This window comes from Calcarisporiella thermophila, assembly GCF_041956535.1.
Source record: "Calcarisporiella thermophila strain CBS 279.70 unplaced genomic scaffold VTP21scaffold_16, whole genome shotgun sequence".
In the NCBI taxonomy this organism is placed as follows: Eukaryota; Fungi; Calcarisporiellomycota; class Calcarisporiellomycetes; order Calcarisporiellales; family Calcarisporiellaceae; genus Calcarisporiella; species Calcarisporiella thermophila.
Genome location: NW_027192206.1, coordinates 434,785 through 455,913, shown reverse-complemented (window position 1 = coordinate 455,913; position 21,129 = coordinate 434,785). Strand labels below are relative to the sequence as shown.

The 21,129-nt window shown below is 51.0% G+C and overlaps 13 protein-coding genes across 13 annotated transcripts; 9 read left to right on the top strand and 4 right to left on the bottom strand.

Moving 5' to 3' along the window:
* Positions 1 to 1,209: 1,209 nt before the first annotated feature.
* Positions 1,210 to 2,400, top strand: VTP21DRAFT_3115 (uncharacterized protein; the record flags this gene model as incomplete). Its single annotated transcript, XM_069393383.1, has 1 exon — positions 1,210 to 2,400. One exon carries the CDS (start codon positions 1,210 to 1,212, stop codon positions 2,398 to 2,400), a length of 1,191 nt encoding a protein of 396 aa, XP_069249725.1.
* An 842-nt stretch (positions 2,401 to 3,242) lies between these two features.
* On the top strand, positions 3,243 to 3,543 carry VTP21DRAFT_3114 (uncharacterized protein; the record flags this gene model as incomplete). Its single annotated transcript, XM_069393382.1, has 2 exons — positions 3,243 to 3,329; positions 3,397 to 3,543. The coding sequence occupies 2 exons, from the start codon at positions 3,243 to 3,245 to the stop codon at positions 3,541 to 3,543; spliced, it is 234 nt and encodes a 77-aa protein (XP_069249724.1).
* Positions 3,544 to 3,612: 69 nt separating this feature from the next.
* On the top strand, positions 3,613 to 4,076 carry VTP21DRAFT_3113 (uncharacterized protein; the record flags this gene model as incomplete). The annotated part of the gene is made up of 2 exons (XM_069393381.1): positions 3,613 to 3,769; positions 3,850 to 4,076. 2 exons carry the CDS (start codon positions 3,613 to 3,615, stop codon positions 4,074 to 4,076), a joined length of 384 nt encoding a protein of 127 aa, XP_069249723.1.
* A 494-nt stretch (positions 4,077 to 4,570) lies between these two features.
* Positions 4,571 to 5,350, bottom strand: VTP21DRAFT_3112 (uncharacterized protein; the record flags this gene model as incomplete). The annotated part of the gene is made up of 3 exons (XM_069393380.1): positions 4,571 to 4,811; positions 5,123 to 5,186; positions 5,266 to 5,350. The coding sequence occupies 3 exons, from the start codon at positions 5,348 to 5,350 to the stop codon at positions 4,571 to 4,573; spliced, it is 390 nt and encodes a 129-aa protein (XP_069249722.1).
* Positions 5,351 to 5,505: 155 nt separating this feature from the next.
* VTP21DRAFT_3111 (uncharacterized protein) lies at positions 5,506 to 6,435 on the top strand (the record flags this gene model as incomplete). Its single annotated transcript, XM_069393379.1, has 4 exons — positions 5,506 to 5,783; positions 5,893 to 5,980; positions 6,053 to 6,149; positions 6,296 to 6,435. 4 exons carry the CDS (start codon positions 5,506 to 5,508, stop codon positions 6,433 to 6,435), a joined length of 603 nt encoding a protein of 200 aa, XP_069249721.1.
* A 264-nt stretch (positions 6,436 to 6,699) lies between these two features.
* Positions 6,700 to 8,055, bottom strand: VTP21DRAFT_3110 (uncharacterized protein; the record flags this gene model as incomplete). Its single annotated transcript, XM_069393378.1, has 7 exons — positions 6,700 to 6,703; positions 6,902 to 6,947; positions 7,145 to 7,193; positions 7,367 to 7,420; positions 7,617 to 7,666; positions 7,852 to 7,926; positions 8,028 to 8,055. The coding sequence occupies 7 exons, from the start codon at positions 8,053 to 8,055 to the stop codon at positions 6,700 to 6,702; spliced, it is 306 nt and encodes a 101-aa protein (XP_069249720.1).
* A 548-nt stretch (positions 8,056 to 8,603) lies between these two features.
* Positions 8,604 to 9,122, top strand: VTP21DRAFT_3109 (uncharacterized protein; the record flags this gene model as incomplete). The annotated part of the gene is made up of 3 exons (XM_069393376.1): positions 8,604 to 8,631; positions 8,759 to 8,880; positions 8,949 to 9,122. The coding sequence occupies 3 exons, from the start codon at positions 8,604 to 8,606 to the stop codon at positions 9,120 to 9,122; spliced, it is 324 nt and encodes a 107-aa protein (XP_069249719.1).
* A 660-nt stretch (positions 9,123 to 9,782) lies between these two features.
* VTP21DRAFT_3108 (uncharacterized protein) lies at positions 9,783 to 11,991 on the top strand (the record flags this gene model as incomplete). Its single annotated transcript, XM_069393375.1, has 3 exons — positions 9,783 to 9,870; positions 9,954 to 11,788; positions 11,875 to 11,991. The coding sequence occupies 3 exons, from the start codon at positions 9,783 to 9,785 to the stop codon at positions 11,989 to 11,991; spliced, it is 2,040 nt and encodes a 679-aa protein (XP_069249718.1).
* A 495-nt stretch (positions 11,992 to 12,486) lies between these two features.
* On the top strand, positions 12,487 to 14,239 carry VTP21DRAFT_3107 (uncharacterized protein; the record flags this gene model as incomplete). Its single annotated transcript, XM_069393374.1, has 4 exons — positions 12,487 to 13,114; positions 13,192 to 13,502; positions 13,578 to 13,685; positions 13,763 to 14,239. The coding sequence occupies 4 exons, from the start codon at positions 12,487 to 12,489 to the stop codon at positions 14,237 to 14,239; spliced, it is 1,524 nt and encodes a 507-aa protein (XP_069249717.1).
* A 413-nt stretch (positions 14,240 to 14,652) lies between these two features.
* VTP21DRAFT_3106 (uncharacterized protein) lies at positions 14,653 to 16,210 on the bottom strand (the record flags this gene model as incomplete). The annotated part of the gene is made up of 3 exons (XM_069393373.1): positions 14,653 to 15,534; positions 15,652 to 15,783; positions 15,845 to 16,210. 3 exons carry the CDS (start codon positions 16,208 to 16,210, stop codon positions 14,653 to 14,655), a joined length of 1,380 nt encoding a protein of 459 aa, XP_069249716.1.
* A 221-nt stretch (positions 16,211 to 16,431) lies between these two features.
* On the top strand, positions 16,432 to 17,318 carry VTP21DRAFT_3105 (uncharacterized protein; the record flags this gene model as incomplete). Its single annotated transcript, XM_069393372.1, has 5 exons — positions 16,432 to 16,481; positions 16,567 to 16,631; positions 16,693 to 16,765; positions 16,829 to 17,133; positions 17,203 to 17,318. The coding sequence occupies 5 exons, from the start codon at positions 16,432 to 16,434 to the stop codon at positions 17,316 to 17,318; spliced, it is 609 nt and encodes a 202-aa protein (XP_069249715.1).
* A 333-nt stretch (positions 17,319 to 17,651) lies between these two features.
* Positions 17,652 to 19,571, bottom strand: VTP21DRAFT_3104 (uncharacterized protein; the record flags this gene model as incomplete). Its single annotated transcript, XM_069393371.1, has 8 exons — positions 17,652 to 17,739; positions 17,807 to 18,113; positions 18,185 to 18,258; positions 18,332 to 18,473; positions 18,549 to 18,641; positions 18,711 to 18,987; positions 19,052 to 19,159; positions 19,224 to 19,571. The coding sequence occupies 8 exons, from the start codon at positions 19,569 to 19,571 to the stop codon at positions 17,652 to 17,654; spliced, it is 1,437 nt and encodes a 478-aa protein (XP_069249714.1).
* Positions 19,572 to 20,110: 539 nt separating this feature from the next.
* On the top strand, positions 20,111 to 21,121 carry VTP21DRAFT_3103 (uncharacterized protein; the record flags this gene model as incomplete). Its single annotated transcript, XM_069393370.1, has 1 exon — positions 20,111 to 21,121. One exon carries the CDS (start codon positions 20,111 to 20,113, stop codon positions 21,119 to 21,121), a length of 1,011 nt encoding a protein of 336 aa, XP_069249713.1.
* Between the last annotated feature and the right edge of the window lie 8 nt (positions 21,122 to 21,129).

Here is a 21,129-nt window from a genome sequence, read left to right as displayed (position 1 = left end):
GCTGCTCGATAAATTTTCTTGAGACTAACGTTTATTGTGATTATGGATTTTGTGCCATGTGTTTTCATAGTCCTCTCTGAACTTTGGCCCCCAGCTATCTAAACTTAGCACATCCATCGATCTTACACAGTGGCAAATTTGCATTCGTCATTGGGGGAGAGAGGGGGGGGGGGGAGGCTTCATGCTCCCCGGTAAGCTAGGTCCAATTTTACTGTTCCGGTTTCTTCACCTCAAAATTCCCGCGGGACTGTAACAGAGGATGCGATGGAAAACGTGGAGGGGGGAAATAAAGCCAAACCCCATCGTGCTCTCCTGCTCCCCCCTCATTCTCTCTAAGCGATCAAATTGGCCGCAGCTCGCCTGCACTGAGTCTCCTTTCCTGCCGCTTCTCCCCCCTCTCCCCCCCCCTCCCCCTGGGCGCCCGGTGCTCCTCGCGCCCTGCACTATTGAAGATATACTGTGGCTGCTCAGCGTGGCCCCATCCGAAGGCCTCGATTCTCCACACATAACGCACGCCCAAAAAAGGATGAGGATAAAAGGACGCGAACCTTAAAGTTTGTCACTTGTCTCTCCAGTGTTCTGCTTTTATCAGTTTAATAAAGCCTGAATGGATACCTTGGAAATTTCGTGTTCCTGTGTTCCGCGCCACCTCCCCCCCCCCCTCCCCTTCCCACAGATGCTCAGAAATTGGCTCTTTTGCTTGGGCCACCTACTCCGACCACCGATCACCTTTGTATATAAAATCGGCATTTCTTTCTTGCTTGGTGAAAACCTTTACTCCCTCCATCCCAAACCACAAAGATACACCCTGTTGATGCCATTCCTATTCACCTCTATATTGCCAATTATCTCGTCAGCAAGGCCGCCTTCCTCCTTTGTTACACTCGTACTTCTTTGTTTTTGAATAAATACGCAAGCCAAACCACCCGTCTCCTCCTGAACCTCCCTCTCGTTTTCATTTTTATTTTCTCTCTCGCCCTCTCCTTCTTCTCCCCTTCCTGCACCCGCATCCTCATCGGCTCTTGCTGCTTGATACTGATCTTGATTCCCCCCCCATACCTTGCATCCACTCCTCCCTTTCCTCCTCCTCCACTTGTTATTCTAGATATTTGCACTGTCATTTGCATTCTCTCATTGAGCCCGCCGCCCCCATTGACTCCACTCTTTCTCATTTCATTTGCCCTCGTCCATCCTCACTAGGCTGAAGATATGACGACACAACCCTTCTCGATGTTTGACCCCGTGCTGCAGCTCGACCAGGTGCCGCCCTTCCCCTATTCCTCCGTGGACGGATTCGAGCCTAGTGGGGAGTATATCCAGCCCTTGCATGGGGAGGCGTGGCCTGACATGGCCATGCAAGGATACTCCTGGGAGGGCGAGCCCGCCTCCGGCGGATACGAGGGCGACGGCCCCGAGCAGAACATCAAGGCGCCGTCCGTGGCCTCCGACTGCGGCTCTCGAGCCTGGGAGCGCTGGGACAAGTCCGCAGGCATCCCCCCCCACTATTTCATACCACCCAGCTTCACCAGCACCCACCCCGAAATATCCCAATCCTATATCCCCTACGACTCGTTCTCCTCCCCGTCGGCCCCCTCTCCCCTGCAAACGCCCTCGTCGCCTTCCGCGCTCTCGTGCAGCTCGCTCCAATGCTCTCCTCAGCCAGAGCCGTACCTGGCGACCTCCCCGGTGGCGCTCCGCCGGCGTGCCCACACCGTGTCGGAGCCCCCCTTCTCCTCCTCCTCCTCCTCCGCCCGCCCCCTGTACCCCGGCTCTCCGCCCCCTCTCACCAAGGAAGAAGGCGGGCTTGCGGATGGGATCGGCGAGGAGGATGCCGACAACGACATTGCCGGCGGCAAATTCAGACACAAGCACAAGCACAATCTGTCCGTGCCTAGTGCGTCGGCCCTCTCTTCCGCCACGACGTCGTCCTCGTCCTCGTCCTCGTCCTCCTCCTCCTCTGACTCTGCAACTGCGGCCACCTCCCCCTCCGTGACCTTCCATTCGACCGGGGATGAATCGCGCCCTTTCGCATGCCCACATGAAGGCTGCCACAAGGCGTTCAAGCGGTTCCAGCACTTCAAGCGGCATCTGCGCAGCTCTCATTCGCGGATCCGCCCCTACGAATGCCCGCTGTGCGGCAAGGCATTTCCGCGATCGGACACCCTCTCCGTGCACAAGCGGAGTCATCTGCGGCAGATGCAGCGACAGCAGGAGCATCTAAGGCATCTGCGCGAGACCCAGATTCGGCTTCAGCGAGAGCGCGAGCAGTTGCTGGGCCGCCAGCGTTCCTTCAACCTCGGCCCGCCCGTCTTTTTCTATTTGCCCACCGAGGAGCGCAGAGACCCGTCGGAGCTTGGGCTCCCAGCTGGGCAAGGATCTTCGGCTCCTGTTTATGACTAGAACTCTATTTTGTTTTTCGCGTGTTGTGGCCCCGTCGAGGCCGTCTTTCTCTCTGATCAGTGTGCATGGATAAACGACCGAAGTTACCTTAGATTGTACAGTTTTGATGTTTCTCTTCCCTTTGTCTTCCTTTCCTACCGTTTGCTCCCTTGTCGCAGCCTCTCCGCCTTCGCTCGCCTTTGTCTTTGTTTTTTTTTTCTTTTTTCTCTTTCTGCTGCTGCTGCTATCTATGTTCATTATCCTCGCCTCTATACAGTTCTACACAATGAAATTTTTCGCCTTTCTCTCTACCCTGTCAGCCTCATATTGTCTCTTCTTCTACTGATTATTTATTTTGTATGTGCCCAAGATCCGTGCCGCATTAGGAAATATAGCCATTTTAGTCCATTCGCTGAGAGGAAGGGGCCAGAGAGGGGAGCTTAGGGAAAAAGGGGAAATTATTAATCGGCGCAGTCTGAGAGTCAAAATGAAGAGGCGAGCGAGAAGGGAGGCTGGGTGCAGCGGCTGCAAGGGGGGGCGTGTGTGTGAAGTGCTGGCCCTCTCTCCCCTGTTTGCGCTGCCCCCCGCGAACCGCTCAGGGGAAAAAAGAAGAAACAAGCTGGGAAAAACCGTGCGGAATTTGCGGGGGGGAAATCATCCGCAATCTGAACGAGACTCGTTCGACCGGTTTGGGCCGGCGCAGAGGTAGTTTTGCAGCGGCAGGGATGGGCTGCCCATGCACGGCGGCCATCGCTCATAAAGCTTAAAGAGAGGCGAGCCGCACGCACGGCACCCTGCGGCGCTGCTTACATGGCAGCAGGGCCTCGGTGTGACGGCGAGCCCAGCAGCTCAGCGATCACCCGATGCCATACACCGACACCTTCCATAACAGTGCAAATGAAGAGCAGTGCAATTTGAACCCAATTTCCCCCTTCTCTCCACCTCAGAGTGTAGGCGCCTCGTTTTCTAAACGCAAAGCGTTGCATTCCCGTTTTCTTAATTAATGGCTATATAAAGGGCCCCGCTGAGGCCGCCGTGAACTGCCGGGAAAACACAAGCCCCTCCAAACTCGTATTTTCCCGCCTTGCCGTGCTCCTTCCCCACCTCCTCGCCGCCGCCGCCGCCCCTCATTCCTCCGTGTGCTCATTCCTCTCCAATCTTTAGCCGCCCTTTTCTCCCCGAGAGCTGGTATCTCTTTGCAACGCTCATTCGCCACCCTTCCCTCCCCCCGCAATGGACATTCTGGAACTCATTCACCACGACCACATCCACTCCAAGCCCTACCCCTGCTCCGAATGCAACAAGGCCTTTTCGCGCCGCTCGGATCTGGCGCGTCACTCGCGCATTCACAGCAACGACCGCCCGTTCCGTTGCCCGCTCTGCCTCAAGAGTAAGCGCCCCTCCCCTCCTTCCCTCATCCCATTCCACCGGTTTGCTTACCAGGTCTAACGTTTCCCCATAATCCTCAAGGCTTTATCCAGCGAAGTGCCTTGACCGTCCATCTGCGCACCCACAGCGGCGAGCGCCCTCACCACTGCGAGCACTGTGAGAAGCGCTTCTCCGACAGCAGCTCGCTCGCCCGGCACCGCAGGATTCACATTGGCCGGCTGCCGTACCGCTGCGACTTTGAAGGATGCACCAAGGCTTTCTCCCACAAGAACACCCTAACCTGGCACATCAAGTGTTGTCACAAGTAAAGATAACCGCGTCGAGCAAATGAGAGAGAATGCCGAGCCTCCATTGTGACGTTGTTGTGTTGCTTCCACCCCCTCTTATTTCATTTCCTGTTCTTTTAGTTTTGGCCCTGTTTTTCTAAATTCCTTTTTTCCTCACAAAGTTGTAATTCTGCCTGTGTGTTTGTGTGTTCTTTTAGCTTAGCTGTGAATTTTCTGCTATAATACTTAGTATCTTGTGTTTTATTTTTTTTTTTGCCCTTCTATTCCTTGTGACGTATACTCTCTTGTTTCTTTTGTCACCTTGTCTACGTATTGTTTTTTCCTTACGATCTTGACTGCGATATATATATATATATATATGTAGTTTCTTCTATAATCAATAAATTAATATCCTCTCTCTTCCTGGGAGAAAAGCTTGAAATCACCGACTTAGCCCCCACTGACTTGCTGGGGACCAAGAGGGTCTATCACGGATGGCAGGGAGAGAGAGGCTGGGGGAGAACTGGGAGAGGAATTTAGAAAATCACAGCAGAAAAGCTGCTCCTCAATGGGGTCGTTGTCGGTAAGGTGGGCAACCCGTCAATGAGAAAGAAGGGGAGGGGGAGAGTTTGGCCACTGCTGGGGTCGTTCCGAGGAACGCTCGTTCCACCATCTAGCTTTGGTACGAAGCTAAGCGGGGCTCCAAAAGAAAGCTTCGTGCGCAATGCATTGCTTAGAGGAACGTATATTGCCACCAAACTCAACCATGGCCAAATCCTAAACCCGGGTGGTTTAGATGGGGCACTGAGGTCTGTAAACAAGCAGTGGAGATGACTCCAGCGCATTTTTGCTTACTCATCGAGGGACTAAACTTATGCTTAGCTTTATTGTGCGCAGGATGCGATCTGTGTCAATGCCTCTTAGTACAATTCTGGTATATCTCCTCCGCATCCCCCCCCCCCCGTCCCGTCCCATCCACAACACAGTTTGTAGCCCTGAGGCAGGCGGGTCTAATCGCGTGACATGCAGCTGACATCATTATCAAGCAGCATGAAGACATGGCCACCAGCTTCTGCCTGTGTTCCTACCCCGCATCTTTAGCTGGTACAGCTTGGCCACCCGCGACCTTGCCTCCCTTTGCAACCTTTTCAACTAGCATCGAATGAGACAAGGAGGGGCGTGGTTGCCCGCTGTATTAAGGAGAGCATGACGCATACCAGCAAGGGGTTACCTCTGTGCATGGTCGACCCTTTTGGTCTAGCAACATAATCGAGGTCAGCGCACTTTTTCACTTGCCTCCGTCCTTGCTCTCCCATTTCTATTGTGGATTCAATAAGCCTCCTTTATTTCGCTTTCTGAAACAAGCTCTGATGCAAACTGCGCCGCGCTTTATCTAGTAAAATAGGGAGGAAAGTAAATGGGCCATTTAGCTGAAGAGGTGAATAACCCCTTAATCCACTTATTGCCCACCATGAATCCCTCCTTCGACCCCTCCTATGGCACCGAATCTTCCGGTCGAGGCAAATCTCAGTCTCGCTTCTCGACCCCACCTTCGCCAGCCGCAGCCCGTCGCTCGCAGCCCCCATCCCGAGCTGGATCTCTTGCTCCCACAACCCCCGCTCCCACCGTGGCGGAGGGTGACAATGTAAAAGAGGAAATGGAAGAAGAGGAGGAGGAGCAGGGAGAGCAGGTGGATCAGCTTGCACGGACAAAGATCCGACTCCTGACGCGAACCAAGGAGGAGATGAAGTAATGATCGTTTGTTTATTTCATGGGATCTTGGCTCGAAGAGAGATGGATCGTTGACCCCCCCTTCTATTTTTCTCTTTTCCAACCCGGATCTTGTCGGTGCATACAGAGTGTTGCTGGACAATTTTTCACCCGAGCAGCTCGAACGCTACGAGGCCTTTAGGCGGTCGGTGCTGAACCGCTCCAATGTGAAGCGGGTACGTGTTTTTTCTTTTGCTCCTAGTTCATCCTTTGCATTAATGCATTATGACTACACCTTATCCCTGCAGTTGGTCAGTAATATCCTTAATCAGTCCTGTTCCAACACTATGGCCTTCGTGGTAGCCGGTTTTGGAAAGGTATTCGTGGGCGAAATGGTAGAAAAAGGTATTTGCCTCTCTCTCTTGACCCCTTCCTCATCCATCCTTTTCTTCCCTCCCCCTCCCCCTCTCTTATTTTTGGATTGGCGCTCTGTTTCGCTTGTCGTTTTCTTCAAGTCTCATTTATTTTTTTTGCTCTCTCTTGTCAACTAGCAAAAGAGGTCATGGAGGAATGGGGCGACCAAGGGCCCATCCGTCCCGAACATCTGCGTGAAGCGTATCGCCGGTACATAGTCGAATCGCCCCATCTCATTCCCAATACGCAGTACCAAAGGAAACTGTTCACTCGATAGGAGGGGTAGTTCCCCCTCCCTCCCGCCCATTTCTTTTGTAGAAACTCTTTGTATACTACCCTTTTTCATGATGATTTTTTTTTGTTGCCATTAGATACACTTAATTTGCATATATAGGGGCCCATCTCTTCCCATACTTTTTTTAAAAACATAAACAATTCGATTTCCAATTTTTTTTAGTTGAAATGGATATATTTTATTTTTTTATATTGAAACCACACATGCATGGAATGCTATGGTCTAATGCGGCAGGCTTAGCGTGACTTACCTAGAGAGATAAACAAGTGTAGAGGTTAGCAAATCATTCCAATCGAGTTATCATGCAAGGATGAAAAGGAAAAATATCAGAAATAAATGGGTTAGTTTTAAAGGATGGTCATCAAAGGATTCAGTTGACCGTCGTGAAAAAAGGTTTCATCACACTCAAAGAAAACATGATGGATAAAGAATGGAGGTGGAGACTAACCTTGAAATGCTTAGCGGCGCTGCACATCCCTGGTTCACCAAGAAATCTAGAAATGGCGTTAAGAGGGTTAGCCAACTTGCACTTTAATAAAAGGCATACATAAGAAATCAAAATGAATGGGTTGATTTTTCAGAAATAAATGGGTTAGTTTTAAAGGATGGTCATCAAGGGATTCAGTTGACCGTCGTGAATAAAGTTTCATCACGCTAGCTAGTGAGGGATAGGGAGGAAAAGAGGGCTCACCTTCATTCATCGAACCGGAGTCGAGCGGCCGCAATAAGGATCCGTAATCCTAATTGAGGATTCCACAGGTTAATAACCAGGATGGATTAGGATGACGAATAAGTGGTAGAGGAAGTATCAGAGAGCATGTTTCAAAATGGGCATTCAGACATATGCTTGTCTAGATAATGCTAAGCTCATCCTCTAAACTTGGTAAGAAAATTCTATTTTCTTATGCCGTACCATGAAAACTCGACTAAACAAAGGTTGGGGGTCACGCTCACTCGGAGACGGCACCTAAAATACAAGGAAACTATCGTTAGCACAGGTATTTCTATGCAATGTTGAAGTCCAAGGAAAGGGCAGAGAAAATAAATCAGGAATGCCATAGTGTCAACAGAGATAACTCGTTCTGACTCGTCATCTAAAAAAAAAATTCTCATCCTTTTTTCTCCCTTTAAAGAGTGCCAAAGGAAAGGGCATAGAAACTCACCCTAAGAGATGCTGACTGTCTTTGACCGAGCTGGGACCAAATGCATGGATCTAATTCGATATATACGGTCATTAGATCTCCATCCACCATGATTGAAAAAGAGTCATTTAAAAGAATGAGTCAGGAGCGGGTGATTTCTGGAACCCGGTGTTATTAAGCACTTTCAAACATGAGGTTTTCAGTGCCCAGTGCGTTTCATCATTCTATTCAACGCCGATAAGGGAGAGTTACTTACAATAAGACTTGGAACCAACGGGGCCTCGTGTGTTTACATTGTCTCCAAATCCACTACAATCAAAGAAAACCGTTACTATGAGCACGAGTGACGGAAATTGTCATTACATAAAATGGGTTTGCTCAGATGCGCCATTAACATCACAATAATTCAGCCGGTAATTCCAGCTTTTTGACGTATAAATGTTTTCTTCATCGCAACCATAATGATGGAAATAATATTTACCTCTATGTTGAAATTCGCTTGTCACTCGTTTGCGCTAAAAATCGAGCATCTAAACAAATATGCATGGATTTAGTAAACCCTTCAAAAGCCAGGAAACACGAACAGAAAAAGAGAAAAGCATCAGAATATAAAATTGTCTCTCATACTGTATCGGAGACTCTAGTTTGAAAAATAAAGGTTGTCATCCCGTAGAGCTTTTCAAAACGGGAGGAAAAAAAACGAAAATATGGCGAAAAATACCTCGGTAGTATTCATAATGGCGTGCAAGGGTAGAGATCAAGAAAAAGGGTGAGGTTTAGGGTGTAAACATACGAGGTAAGATAAAGGAAAGAAAAGAGATAGAGTCCAAAGGTCTCCAAAATGGAACTCTTTTTATACTTGCGAAAAATGGCTTTGTTTACATTAGGCAACTTTCAGACTCCATTCGAATAACCTAACCTAATTAATACGTCATCCACAAAAACCCCAGTTCGATAAACACTTAAACTTGACCTAGTAGCTATTTCAAAAAAGATATATAGATCGAGATGGCATCTGGATACGGTTTCTATGGCGGTATGTCTCTTATATTAATTCATCCAAGGGCTGTTGAAATCGGAGACCTATTGAAGGCCATTCCACCTCTTGAGCATCTCGACCTGCCTTGATTTCCTAATTTTTTTTTATATTTCAACTGAAATAGGTAGCGGCCGATGCTTTGCCTATTGGCAAGAATTTCACAAATGTTACGCCATGGCGGATCGCCCTGATGAGTGCGTATTACAACGAGATGACTATCTCGAATGCTTGCACCACACGAAGGAGGTAGGATTTGACAGTGGTTATTTTTCCCCTCTATGCAGCATTTCATGGTGACCATGATTCGCATTTAGATTAAGCGATTCCAGCAGATTCAGTCCCAGCAAGTAAAACAAATCGAGGCACGACGGAAAGCAGAGGAGGCCTCGCGCAAATACTCTGACGCTGCCGCGAAGAGCAACGTACAACGCCTGGGCATTATAGAGGAGAAGGCGGCCCAGCAGCCGGTTCAGGAAACAAAAGCATAGACTTGGAAACTTGTAATATTTTTCTTTCTCTTTTTTTCTTTTCCGATCTCTTTCGTTGTCCTTTCTACTGTTACAATGATAAACTCTTCTTTTTTTTTTTCTTGATTCGCCCACTTTGGCTGTTCTTTCCCCTGAGGGCCTTGCTCACGGGGGCCGAAACCACAATGCAAAATGGATGCCCGTAGTTGTCAGAAAGACAGGCTCCCGCCCTCTGACAAACTGCGCCCTGGATGCATATAATGTGCCTCTGCGGCAAGCGGGCACATTGACCACTGGATAGCCCGGAGATATGCTCTGGGATTTAGGCTGGTTCGTGAAACTGTGCAGATAAAAGTATCTGACTAACGCGAGGGCCGTGATTTCGGCCGCTCAGGAGGGGTGCTTGGGTTTTTCCGCCCAGCCGAAGATTCTCAAACTTCGTCCTGGCCAATGGGCGCGCGACGGTTTGAAATGTGTTGAGCAGCGAATCGATTTGATGTTGGGATGTTTATTTTCGCGTATTTCCTCGAGCTTCGCTATCTCGGGTTCACCCGTCCTCGCTTATTACTAAGTTCCCGCTTTTCCCTCCTCCTGCCCCCTTCTCCCTTCGTGTTATTTAAGCCCCTTTTTCCCGCTCGCCTTTGCTTCTTTTGCTTGCTGCCTCTTCTTGCATCCCCATCCATGACACATACCATCGACAACGTCTGCATCAACACTATCCGTGTCCTTGCGGGCGACATTACCCGCAAATCCAACTCTGGCCATCCCGGTGAGTCCGCTTGCTTACCCTTGCTTGCCTTCATAATTCGGTAGGGCTTGTTGTTTACCCAAGTCTGTCCCCTTCTCTCGCAGGTGCGCCCATGGGCTGCGCCCCCATGACTCATGTTCTCTTCTCCAAACACATCAATGCAAACCCCTCCAATCCCAAATGGTTCAACCGCGACCGGTTTGTCCTCTCCAATGGACACGCATGTGCACTACAATACACCATGTTGCATCTCCTAGGATACCAGGTCTCTATGGAGGATCTCAAGCAGTTCCGCCAACTCGACAGCATTACCCCTGGCCATCCTGAGAACTACATGACTCCCGGAATCGAGGTCACCACCGGGCCTTTGGGCCAGGGCATTGCCAATGCAGTGGGTCTTGCCATGGCCCAGGCCCATTTGGCCGCGCTTTTCAACAGGGACGGCTTCGAACTCGTGAACAACTACACCTACTTTATCGTGGGCGACGGGTGTCTGCAGGAGGGTGTCTCGGGCGAGGCTGCCTCGCTCGCCGGCCATTTGCAGCTTGGGAACCTGATCGGTCTCTACGACGACAACCACATCACCATCGATGGCGACACCGACGTCAGCTTCACCGAGGACGTTGTCAAGCGCTTCGAGTCCTATGGGTGGCAGGTCCTCACCCTGCAGGATGGCGACCACGACCTTGCCGGTCTGGACGCGGCCATCTCGGCAGCCAAGCTGGAGAAGAACAAGCCCACCCTCATCAAGATCCGCACGACGATCGGGTACGGCTCCAAGCTCCAGGGCCAGGAGAAGGTGCACGGCTCTCCGCTCGATGCCGAGGACATCAAGCAGGTCAAGGCCAAGTTTGGGTTCGACCCCGAGGCCACGTTCCAAGTGCCCGATGAGGTGTACGCTTTCTATCGCGAGGTGGCCGCAAGGGGCGCCGAGAAGGAGCGCCAGTGGACCGAGCTGTTGCAGCGGTACGCGGAGAAGTACCCCGAGGAGGCGGCCGAGCTCCAGCGCCGCATCAAGGGAGAGCTCCCCGCAGGATGGGAGAAGGCCCTGCCCAGCTTCACCGCGGCCGACAAGCCCGTCGCCACCCGCAAACTCTCGGAGATGGTGCTCACCAAGCTGGTCGAGGTGCTGCCCGAGCTCGTCGGCGGTTCGGCGGACTTGACCGGCTCGAACTTGACCCGGTGGTCCACCGCCGTCGACTTCCAGCCCCCCTCCTCCGGCCTCGGCAACTACTCGGGCCGCTATGTTCGCTACGGCGTCCGCGAGCACGGCATGGCCGCCATCATGAACGGCATGGCCGCCTATGGTGGCATCATTCCGTACGGCGGCACCTTCCTCAACTTCATCACCTATGCCTGGGGCGCCGTGCGCCTCTCGGCTCTCTCCCACCTCCAGACCATCTATGTTATGACCCACGACTCGATCGGCTTGGGCGAGGACGGCCCCACCCACCAGCCGATCGAGACCCTGGCCCTTTGCCGCGCCACCCCCAACATGCTCGTCATGCGCCCCGCCGACGGAAACGAGACCTCGGGCTGCTACGCCGCCGCCATCCTCAACCGCAGCCGCCCCTCCGTTCTGGCCCTGTCGCGCCAAAACTTGCCCCACTTTGACGGCTCCTCCATCGAGAAGGCCATGAAGGGCGGCTACGTGCTAAAGGACTCGTCCAACGCGCAGGTGATCTTGGCCGCCACCGGCTCGGAAGTTTCCATCTGCATGGAGGCCGCCAAGTTGCTCGAGGGCCAGGGCGTGAGTGTCCGAGTCGTGTCCGTTCCTTGCATGGAGCTCTTCGAGGAGCAGCCCTTGGAGTACAAGCAGCAGGTGTTCCCCGCCGGCGTGCCCGTCGTCTCCGTGGAGGCCATGACCACGTTTGGGTGGCAGAAATACGCGCACGCCCCCCTTGGAATGACAACCTTTGGTGCCTCGGGCCCTTATCTCGTAAGTTGATTTCCCGGAGTCGGACTATTGGACTTTGTTTCAGGCACGGCCTTCTCACCGATATCTCTCCCCCCCTTTCCTAATAGGACGTATACAAGAAGTTTGGTCTTTATCCGGAGGCTATCGCAGAGAAGTCACTCAAGGTTATCAACTACTATCGCACACATCCAGTCCCCAACCTATTAGAGAAATCCTGGGAATAAACGTGCTGGGGGACCTGGACGGCTACAAAAGAGGGAAGCTCTTTCTTGTTGGGCGGATTGGAGTGTTAGAGTGTTTAAAAGCATCATTATAAATAAAGCGGGTTGCAGTTTTCTCTTCTTCCTATGCCCCTTTGCTATCTACTCCATCGCCTATCTTCCTTGTTAAGGGACCGTGGGGGGACCGATTTCCGCAGATTTCCAACCTTTGGTTAGAGTTGGCGGTAACGAAGACTTTTCCCAACAAAACTGATTTGATTGACCATTGATAAGAGGGCACAAAATTCGTAATTAAGATTCCGGTATTCTATCTTTGGGGTGAGGGATAGGGAATTAAACCTAGTTAGCGATTCGCTTAATGTGTCGTCCTCATTGCTTGTTTTTTCCCTGCTGCTTGCTTGTTCTTGTCCGCTTGCTCTCTCTTCCCTCCTCTTTTCTCACATTCGCGCATCCCCCCCGTCTTCTCTCACACCCGCACGCACCCTCTTTCGCTCCACCATGTACCAACTGGCCCTCAGCCCTGAGGAAACTGAATCAAAATACAGCGAATCCCTAAGCAGCATGGACAGTTGGGACAACTCCATTGCCCATCTTCTCGGCCACGACCCTCCGCATTTCCCGTCGCCCTCCTTCAACCCATCCCGCGCTTCGCCCTGGGACCTTTTGGCCCTCTCATCCTCCACCTCCACCTCCACCTCTACCTCCGCGCGAACAAGCGAAGATTATCCTCAGGCCGCCCGCACCCTTGACACTTGTGCCCAACATCTCGCACTTCCCATCCCTTCTCCGTACATTTCGCGCGCCAAGAACGGCCCGCCCGCCACGGCACGCGTTGGGCCCGATGATTTCGACACACTGAGAGTACTGGGCAAAGGTGCCTACGGGAAGGTGTACTTGGTGCGGCATAAGCGGGATGGGGAGCTGTACGCCATGAAAGTGTTGAAGAAGGCCTCCATCATGGGGGTCAAGAAAGACACCGAACATATCAAAGCGGAACGGAGCATCCTGGAGGAGGCATGTCATCCTTTCATTGTCAAACTGTGCTTTGCGTTCCAAACCGAGCAGTACCTCTACCTGGTTATGGAGTACGCGTGTGGCGGCGAGCTCTTCACCCACATGGAAAAAGGTAGGTGGCTTTTCAGTCCCCAAGCACCTGCGGCCCTACTATTGCGCCCCCATTGCTAACCTCTTCCGTGTTTTCAGAGGGAAAATTCTCGGAGCGCGTCGCTGCATTCTACATCGCAGAGCTGGTGCTCGCTCTTGAACACCTCCATAATCGTGGCATCATCTATCGCGACCTTAAGCCCGAAAATTGCATGTTGGATCGGGAGGGTCACATCCTGATCACGGACTTTGGGCTGAGTAAGGTTGCCGCGGGAGAGGATGGGCGAGCGAGCACCGTGTGCGGGACGGTGGAGTACATGGCGCCTGAAATGCTGCTGCAGGTGGACTACGACCGCACGGTGGATGTGTGGAGCCTAGGGATCATGCTCTACGATATGCTAACCGGCTCGGTAAGTATTGCTTCGTGGGTTGGTTGTAAGGAGGCCAGATTGGCTAATTGTCCACCCCCACCCCCTCCCCTCTAGCCACCGTTTACGTCGTATAACCGCAAACGGACCATGGAGGCAATCCTAAACAACAAGCTTCGTCTTCCATGGCACCTCTCCGCCGATGCCAAAGATCTCATCACTCTCGTAAGTCCTCTCCCTCTTTCCCTCGCAGTCAGATTTCTCTAACGCTCTCTCTCTTCTCTTCCTCTTTTTGGCGTTAGCTCCTTCGAAAGAACCCCAACATGCGGCTTGGCAGTGGCCCCGAAGGGATATCTGCCCTGAAATCACACCGCTTCTTCCGCCACATAGATTGGCGTGCTCTTGAGGCCAAAGAGGTAACCCCGCCCATCATACCCCATGTCACACGGCCCGAGCTCGCCGAGAATTTTCAGAAGCTGTCACTGGCAAACTCGTCTCTCGCCTCTAGCAAGAGTAGACCGTCGCCCGCCTCCCCAACCCTGGCCGCCTCCTATCTAAACCACACGCCTGCCACTGGCGCGCTTAAGATTCCAGCATCCAAGGTCGGTTTGAAATTGAAGCTCAGGCAGGAGGACAGTCTTTGCGGGTGCAGCGCGTGTTGGAGAAACCAGGGCTCGTTTTGTGTAGCGTGTGGGCGAAGCTCATCCGCGGTTGGCAGCATGGGTGCCAACGGCATGTTCGAGGGGTTTTCCTACGTGGCCAAGGAATTGATACTGTAGAGTTTCCATTGTGTTTCCATTTACTTTTGTTTCATACACAACCTGATATATATACTGGATTGGCATTCATTCGTTTCATTCTCTTGTTGATTTTTCATTGATAATACTCTGGTTTCGTAATTTGTCCTTTTTCTCTTTCTCTCCTCCCACCCTCTTCCTCGCCTCATTCCCCCCCCCCCTCCTCTCTTCTTCTCTCTTCTTCTCTCCTCCTTACTATCAATCTTTGTGATACTAGACGTTTGTTTATAATCGATGCTCATCCCATATCCAATGCGTTCATCAACCTTCTAATTTGCAAATATGGATTGAAACAGTTGGGTTGGAAAAAGAAGACAAGATAAAATTCTATTGTTAAGAAAATGTCAGAGCGGGATGGGTGGGGAAGAATAGAAAAAAGAAAAAGGAGGGAGAGCCTATTTTTCACCACTGCCCTCCTCTCCAATAATGTCGCGCCATGTCTTCCCCTCCCTCTTCAAGATCTTCACGATCTCGTCCTTCACCCGAGCCGGAACGCCTACGCCGTCGTACGCGAAACTCGTGTAGAGTTGAACGAGGCTGGCACCCGCCCGCGCATACTCTATCGCATCCGCTCCACTCGAAATACCACCACAGCCAACCAGCGTCATTTTGCCATTGGTCAGTCGGTACAACTGCCTGAGCGTGTTCAGGGCAAGTGGCTTGACGGGCGGCCCTGATAGTCCTCCAACCTCGTCTACCACTGCGTCAGTGGTATTAAGCGTGGCGGGCCGCTGGACAGTGGTGTTGCTCACAATCACCCCGTCGACGCCCGAGTTCAAGAACACGGTGGCCATATCCTCCACCTCGGCCGGGGTCAGATCTGGAGCAATTTTGACGAGGAGCGGGGGCTTGCTTGGGACCTGGTCCCTGGCCTTCACCACCTCAAGCAAGAGTCGTTCTAGCAGCTCACGGCGCTGAAGTCCGCGCAATCCGGGGGTGTTTGGACTCGAGATATTGACCACGATGAGATCGCCATAGGCGCCAAGCCGCTCGATGCCCTTCACGTAATCCTCAACGGAATCCGGGTCACTGGCTTTGTTTTTCCCCAGATTGAGCCCCAGTACTCGCCCTTCTCTTAAACTTTGGTTCGGAACGGCGGCCGGGAGGGAGTCCGATATCGGTTGTGGGGAGTCGTGAGAGGCTCGGTACAGATATCGGCGCAGTCGTTCGCGTAACCGGGCGAGAACGGCTGCATGGCCCTCCGAGTTGAATCCGTATCGATTGATCACCGCGCGGTCGGCAGGGAGACGGAACATGCGAGGTTTGGCATTTCCAGGCTACAGCATGGCAGAAAAGCAATTTAGAAAATGACCGAATGGCTCGAGTCGAGCAAGGCAATGAAGATGAGGATATTAAGGCGCCCAAAGAAATGAGGCACAAGTTTGGGCACCCACCTGCGGCTCAGGGGTCACACTTCCCACCTCCACGTAGCCGAATCCCAGATCGAAAAGCCCATCGATAGCTTCCGCATGCTTGTCAAAACCAGCGGCCACGCCGACCGGATTAGAGAAGGTCTTTCCCCAGACCTACCCAAAGAATCAACACGTTAACAAAATGGATCGACCGAAGCCATACGGTCAGCTATACCTCCGTCTTGAGCACTTCGTCATCTGTGTTTCTATCCGCCGATCCCAGTCCCCATTTTAGGGTCCATACTGCCATTCTGTGAGTAGTCTCGGGATCGAGGAGCCGGAGGGCTGGCATAATCGCATATCGATGAATGGCTGCACGCGAATCGAAATAATAGTCGGTCAAGAGAACAAGTGCAACAATACCGCCGGTGCCGAGGAGGAAGTTACGCGTGCGAACATAGGGGGTGTATGCGGAGGCGGAGTAGGGGCGACGAGAGTAGGTCAGAGGAACAGTTGAGACGGGGGAGTGTGCCGGGAATTTAGAGGCGGGGTTGAGGGAGAGGGGGTGAGTAAGGCGGGCTCGAGGAAATAAACGTAGCATCACTATTTGAATCTTCTAATATTGAATTCTTTTTCCCTGTGGAATCAACGGTGTGGGCCTCCACTCCCTTCCCTTAATGCTAATAGCTCAAAAAATTTGGCAATATCGTCGAACTATTTTTTATTTTTTCAGGGTAGATAGGTTCTCGTCATCAAATCGCAGTGGCTTATAATGTGGCCTATATTTCGACTCGGCCGTGGATCGCAAGTCGGCACAAAGTCATGATGAGGAGGCCAACACAGGTTACTCTATTTTTCTTATTACTCTGCAGGTACACACTCATATATAGGATCAAGCTTGTCTAGCCTTTCGAGTCATTCACCTAGTTCTGACTCTGATTCCGTTTTCATTTCTAGTATAATATCCGCAGTGGTTGGACGTAAATTGGAGGGCCATGTATCGGCTGTTGGGGGCCTAAAAGGTATTGTATGATCCTCTTAGCACATTCGCATCTTGAAACACGTGCCTGATCCCCACTCTAGAGAATTCCGTACGCGTTGTCTTAGATGGTGGTGTCTACTCTACCCTGACCAGAGCAGATGGGAAATTCGTTTTGTAAGTAGATGCTGCGTACAGAATCTCATTTATGCCTTTGTTACTTATGCAATCCATGGTTAGCACAAACATCCCAGAGGGATCCTATCTCCTTGAAATCCATTCCCACCGCCACATCTTCCCGCGGCTGCGGGTTGATGTGTTCCCCGACTCCATTCAAGCCACTTACAAGACATTGGACACTCCGTGGTCAAATCGCGGGCATGTTCTCGATTATCCGCTCAATATCACGACAAAACAGACGGCAGAATATTTTGTTCCCCGTCAAGGTTTCAATATTGCAAGTCTGTTCTCCAATCCCTTGATGCTGATGATGGGCTTCAGCTTAATCATGCTCTTTGTTATGCCGAAAATGCTGGCAAATATCGGTAAGTGATATATGGTATGGATCCTCTTCGCATATCACTTGAATTCAATGCATGGTTTTGGTTTTCCAGATCCCGAAATGCTAAAGGAGTTACAAGAGAGCCAGCAGCAATCGCGAGGCCCTGCCCGGGAGCTCCCGGACATCTCACAGCAACTCGCTAGTTTGATGGAAAAGAACCGGCGATGAAGCTATCTCATTTTTATTGTGGATGTTTTTGTTTGTTGAAATAAATTGGGATAGCATAGATGTCTGAAAGGGCAGGATTGGAGTAGCTCTCTCCCTCTTGACGGGAGCCATCCTTTGGAGGAATGGGGGTATAAAGAATAGAATAATTATTTTCGTTTACATGCTTCAGAAAAAACAGGAAACAGGAATGGCAAGTGTAAGACAGAATATGTAAATAATATTAATGAAGGAGGGGTGGCGTCTGAATCAAGATGAATTAGGGCAATAAGGTAATGTGTATCCATAAAAGCTCTATAGTTATTAATGCGATAAGGTGGTGCAGAGCGTATGCTCTTATTCTACGGAGATATAATTCATCCTCTCCAGTGCAAAGAAGACGAAACAAAGCAGCCCCGTGCCCAGCACGTCGATTGCGGACGTTCTATAACAAGCGGTAGATAGATTAGCGATTCCAAGCCGGAAAATGACAAGTATTAGCATCCGCTTACAAATACGGCAGCACGTAATTATCCGGGTCGAAACCCCGCTTCCAGAGCTGCAATGTCATCCATTTTGCAAGGAAGAGCACCATCCAACCAAGCAAAATTGCCGCCGCCATATACAGCCCGATGAACGCCCAGGTAAAGGGAACGTGGCCAAGCCCTAGCAACCACACGCAGAGGAGGAACGTGGCCTGGATCGGAAGGTTCATGAGGAAGAGAGTCCACTCTACGCGGGAATAATGCTCCTGCTTGCCAGCGTGGAGGCATGTGCTGATTCTAGACGCATAGATGGAACCGAGGTTACCGGTGATACCTGAAGAGGCAATCATAAGCTATGATTAAAGGACTCCTTCAAGCTGCTACTCGAATCTCCAGGTTGCTTACCATTAAGTACAGGCGCTAGCAATGCAAGGCCCATGTATTCTGCCACAAAACGCTCCAACACCAACCCAGCCATACTATAACAAATTGAGAGGCATTAGAATAGTGGCGCCAATCAGACAAGTACCCTAGAGGAACCAGGGGAGTTACCTTGAAATCGCCATGGCTACAAGAATAGGAGTCCAGCCTACGGTTAACAGGTTTCGGACATACTTGTTGCGGTAAACCAACCAAGCGAGAATAGGTACAAAGAAAACCAGGACAATGAATATGCCGGTGCAAAGGAATGTGTCTACAGCGAGAAGTGGGGGTCAATTCACGAGGGGAAAATCAGAAAAAAAGTCAACGTCGAGAATAGCCAGCTTACTCAGTGACTGCATCATAAGTTGGCTGAATCCGGCAAGAATTAGCAGTGCAACCAGATCCCCTAAAGATGACGCTAAAGGCGAAGCAATGTTATCTACAAAGACCAGTAACAGCGAGACTTGTTAAGGGAGATGAGTCAATTAATAGAGCAGTCGCCATCTACCTGGGTTTATCCTCAACATTCGACTCAGAATAACCAGCCCACACATGAATGTTCCCAGAACAAAACTGCTGAGTGCGGCGCAAACCATGCTACTGGTGAGCATCAGCATAAATTCATAAAAGGATGCTTTGTCATGCGGATGGGATATTAGCCCGAGAACAAACGAAAACAAGCCCGCGATACAGCCTACAATGAGGGCTTGCGTGACCAATAACTCTAGATTTCCCAGAACGAGCAAGCGACGGCTTTTTCCTCTATCCAATTGGCCTACATTCGCCTACATGGACAGCAAGTGAATTAGTAAAGGCACCCATCGGGCTAATAGTCACAATGATAACTACCGCTGTGGAGAGTCTTGACGCCAGATTCATCTCCAAGTTTCCCTTCAAATTTAGGAGAACCGGAACCAAAATAAATAACTCCGTTACTTGTACAAATACATCCCAATGCTATAGTGTGACATTATTATCCGATTTTCTTGGCCATCATCGAAGAGCAACACAATTTACAAACCTGAATTATATCCAATAACGAGCCCGCCATTATTAAGCCTACAACCGATATTAATAGTGGAACCTGCGCCTGCACAAGCAATCCTCTTACGCTGCCTGGCTCGAAATCCTCTTCAATAATCACTTCTTCCCGCTTGTCAAGCGCCAGCGAATGGCGCGAAATGCCCCAGCGGGTGTCGATAAAACTCGATGTCGTGTTGGGCTGTGGCTCGGGGGAGAGTGGGGGAGCTACATGATTTTCAGGCTTCTTGAGCAGAATGGGGGGCTCGTCGTCGGGTTCGGATTCACTTTCTAGTCCATCCAGTTGGATATAGTCGGGCTGAGGTATTGTTGTTTTAGGAGAAGTCATGCTATTTTAAGCTGGACTGAACTAAGAGGACTGGATGGGGTGTGGGAAAAGCGAGGCACAAGTCCGGGAATATAGAAGAAAGGGAATAGGGGAGGGAAAATCGGGGCCAATGGAAGCAACAGTGAGAGTATCGGCGCTGGTTTACGGTTATAAGATGATAAAGTGATTATCGTGGTTCCTGTAGGGTTCTCTTTTTTTGAAGTGTAAACCCTTTTCAGTTCCGACCGGTTTCGCTGATTGGATTGGAGAAAAAAATATGCGTGCAACAATATAGATAAATCACTTAGCCCCACAAGCCACGGTGATGGCGTCAGCAGTTGATGACAAAACATTTATTTTATCTCCCTTCCAGCCGTGCCCTTCTTTTCTCTTTATCCCTGCCATCATTGTCCGGTTGAGGAGGAGATTTTTGTTCTTTTACTTAACATCGCTTTCTTTTTCTTAACAAAGGCTAAAAAAATAAACAGAAAAAAGGAAATACAGATCTAGTTCCATCACAAAGAAAAAAAGGATCAAAAGTATTAGGAACTCTTCTCTTTATGTTCCAGCAACCTTTCCCGCTCAAAGAGGGGCCTGCGAACACCGGGTCTAAGCAGATCGAGCGGAATCTTAACATTCACCTGATCTGTCCCGACTGCCGTAATCCCGTGCCAAATCTTGTGGAAGAATTTGCCTCTGGGGATACGGTGTGTGCAGACTGTGGTCTTGTGCTGGGCGACCGTGTGATCGACACCCGCTCTGAGTGGCGAACGTTTGCGGACGACGAGGGCGATGATCCAAGCCGTGTTGGTGCAGCAGCCAACCCGCTGCTTGATGGCTCACAGCTCGATACCGTCATCGGCCAGCGCGATGGCGGCACGGGGGCATCACGCTTGCTCAACAAAGTGCATAGTCGCAGTATGAGCCAGCGCGGCGAACGGCAGCTGATCCAAGCATACAAGGATATCCAGGCCATGTGCGATAGCATCTCTCTGTCACGCACGGTTGCTGACACTGCCAAGCAGCTGTACAAGCGTGTTGAGGACGAGAAGCTGCTCCGTGGAAAATCCCCGGATGCGATTATTGCTGCCTGTATCTTCATTGCTTGCCGGCAAGAGAACGTGGGCCGTACGTTCAAAGAGATCTGTAAGTTGACTCGTGTGTCGAAGCGAGACATTGGGCGGTGCTACAAGCTCTTGCAAGAGAAGTTCAAGACCAACACCACCGTGCAAAACTCGGAGGACTTGATGGCTCGTTTCTGCTCGCACCTGGCGTTGCCTGTGTTTGTACAGCGCGCTGGAGTCGAGCTTGTCCGGCGCGTAAAGGACCAGGGCACCCTTGCTGGCAAAAGCCCTATCTCTGTTGCGGCCGCCTGCATTTACATGGTCTCCGCCCTGCTCGGGATGACCAAAAGCCCCAAGGATATTGCCGAGGTGGCCGGTGTCAGCGAGCTTACGATTCGCAATGCCTACAAATACCTCTACAATGCCCGTGAGAAGCTTGTCGGCACCGAGCCCCTGGTGAGTGGGAGATCCTATGCCATTGACCCTGACGATCTTCCAACTCCATAAACTCAAAA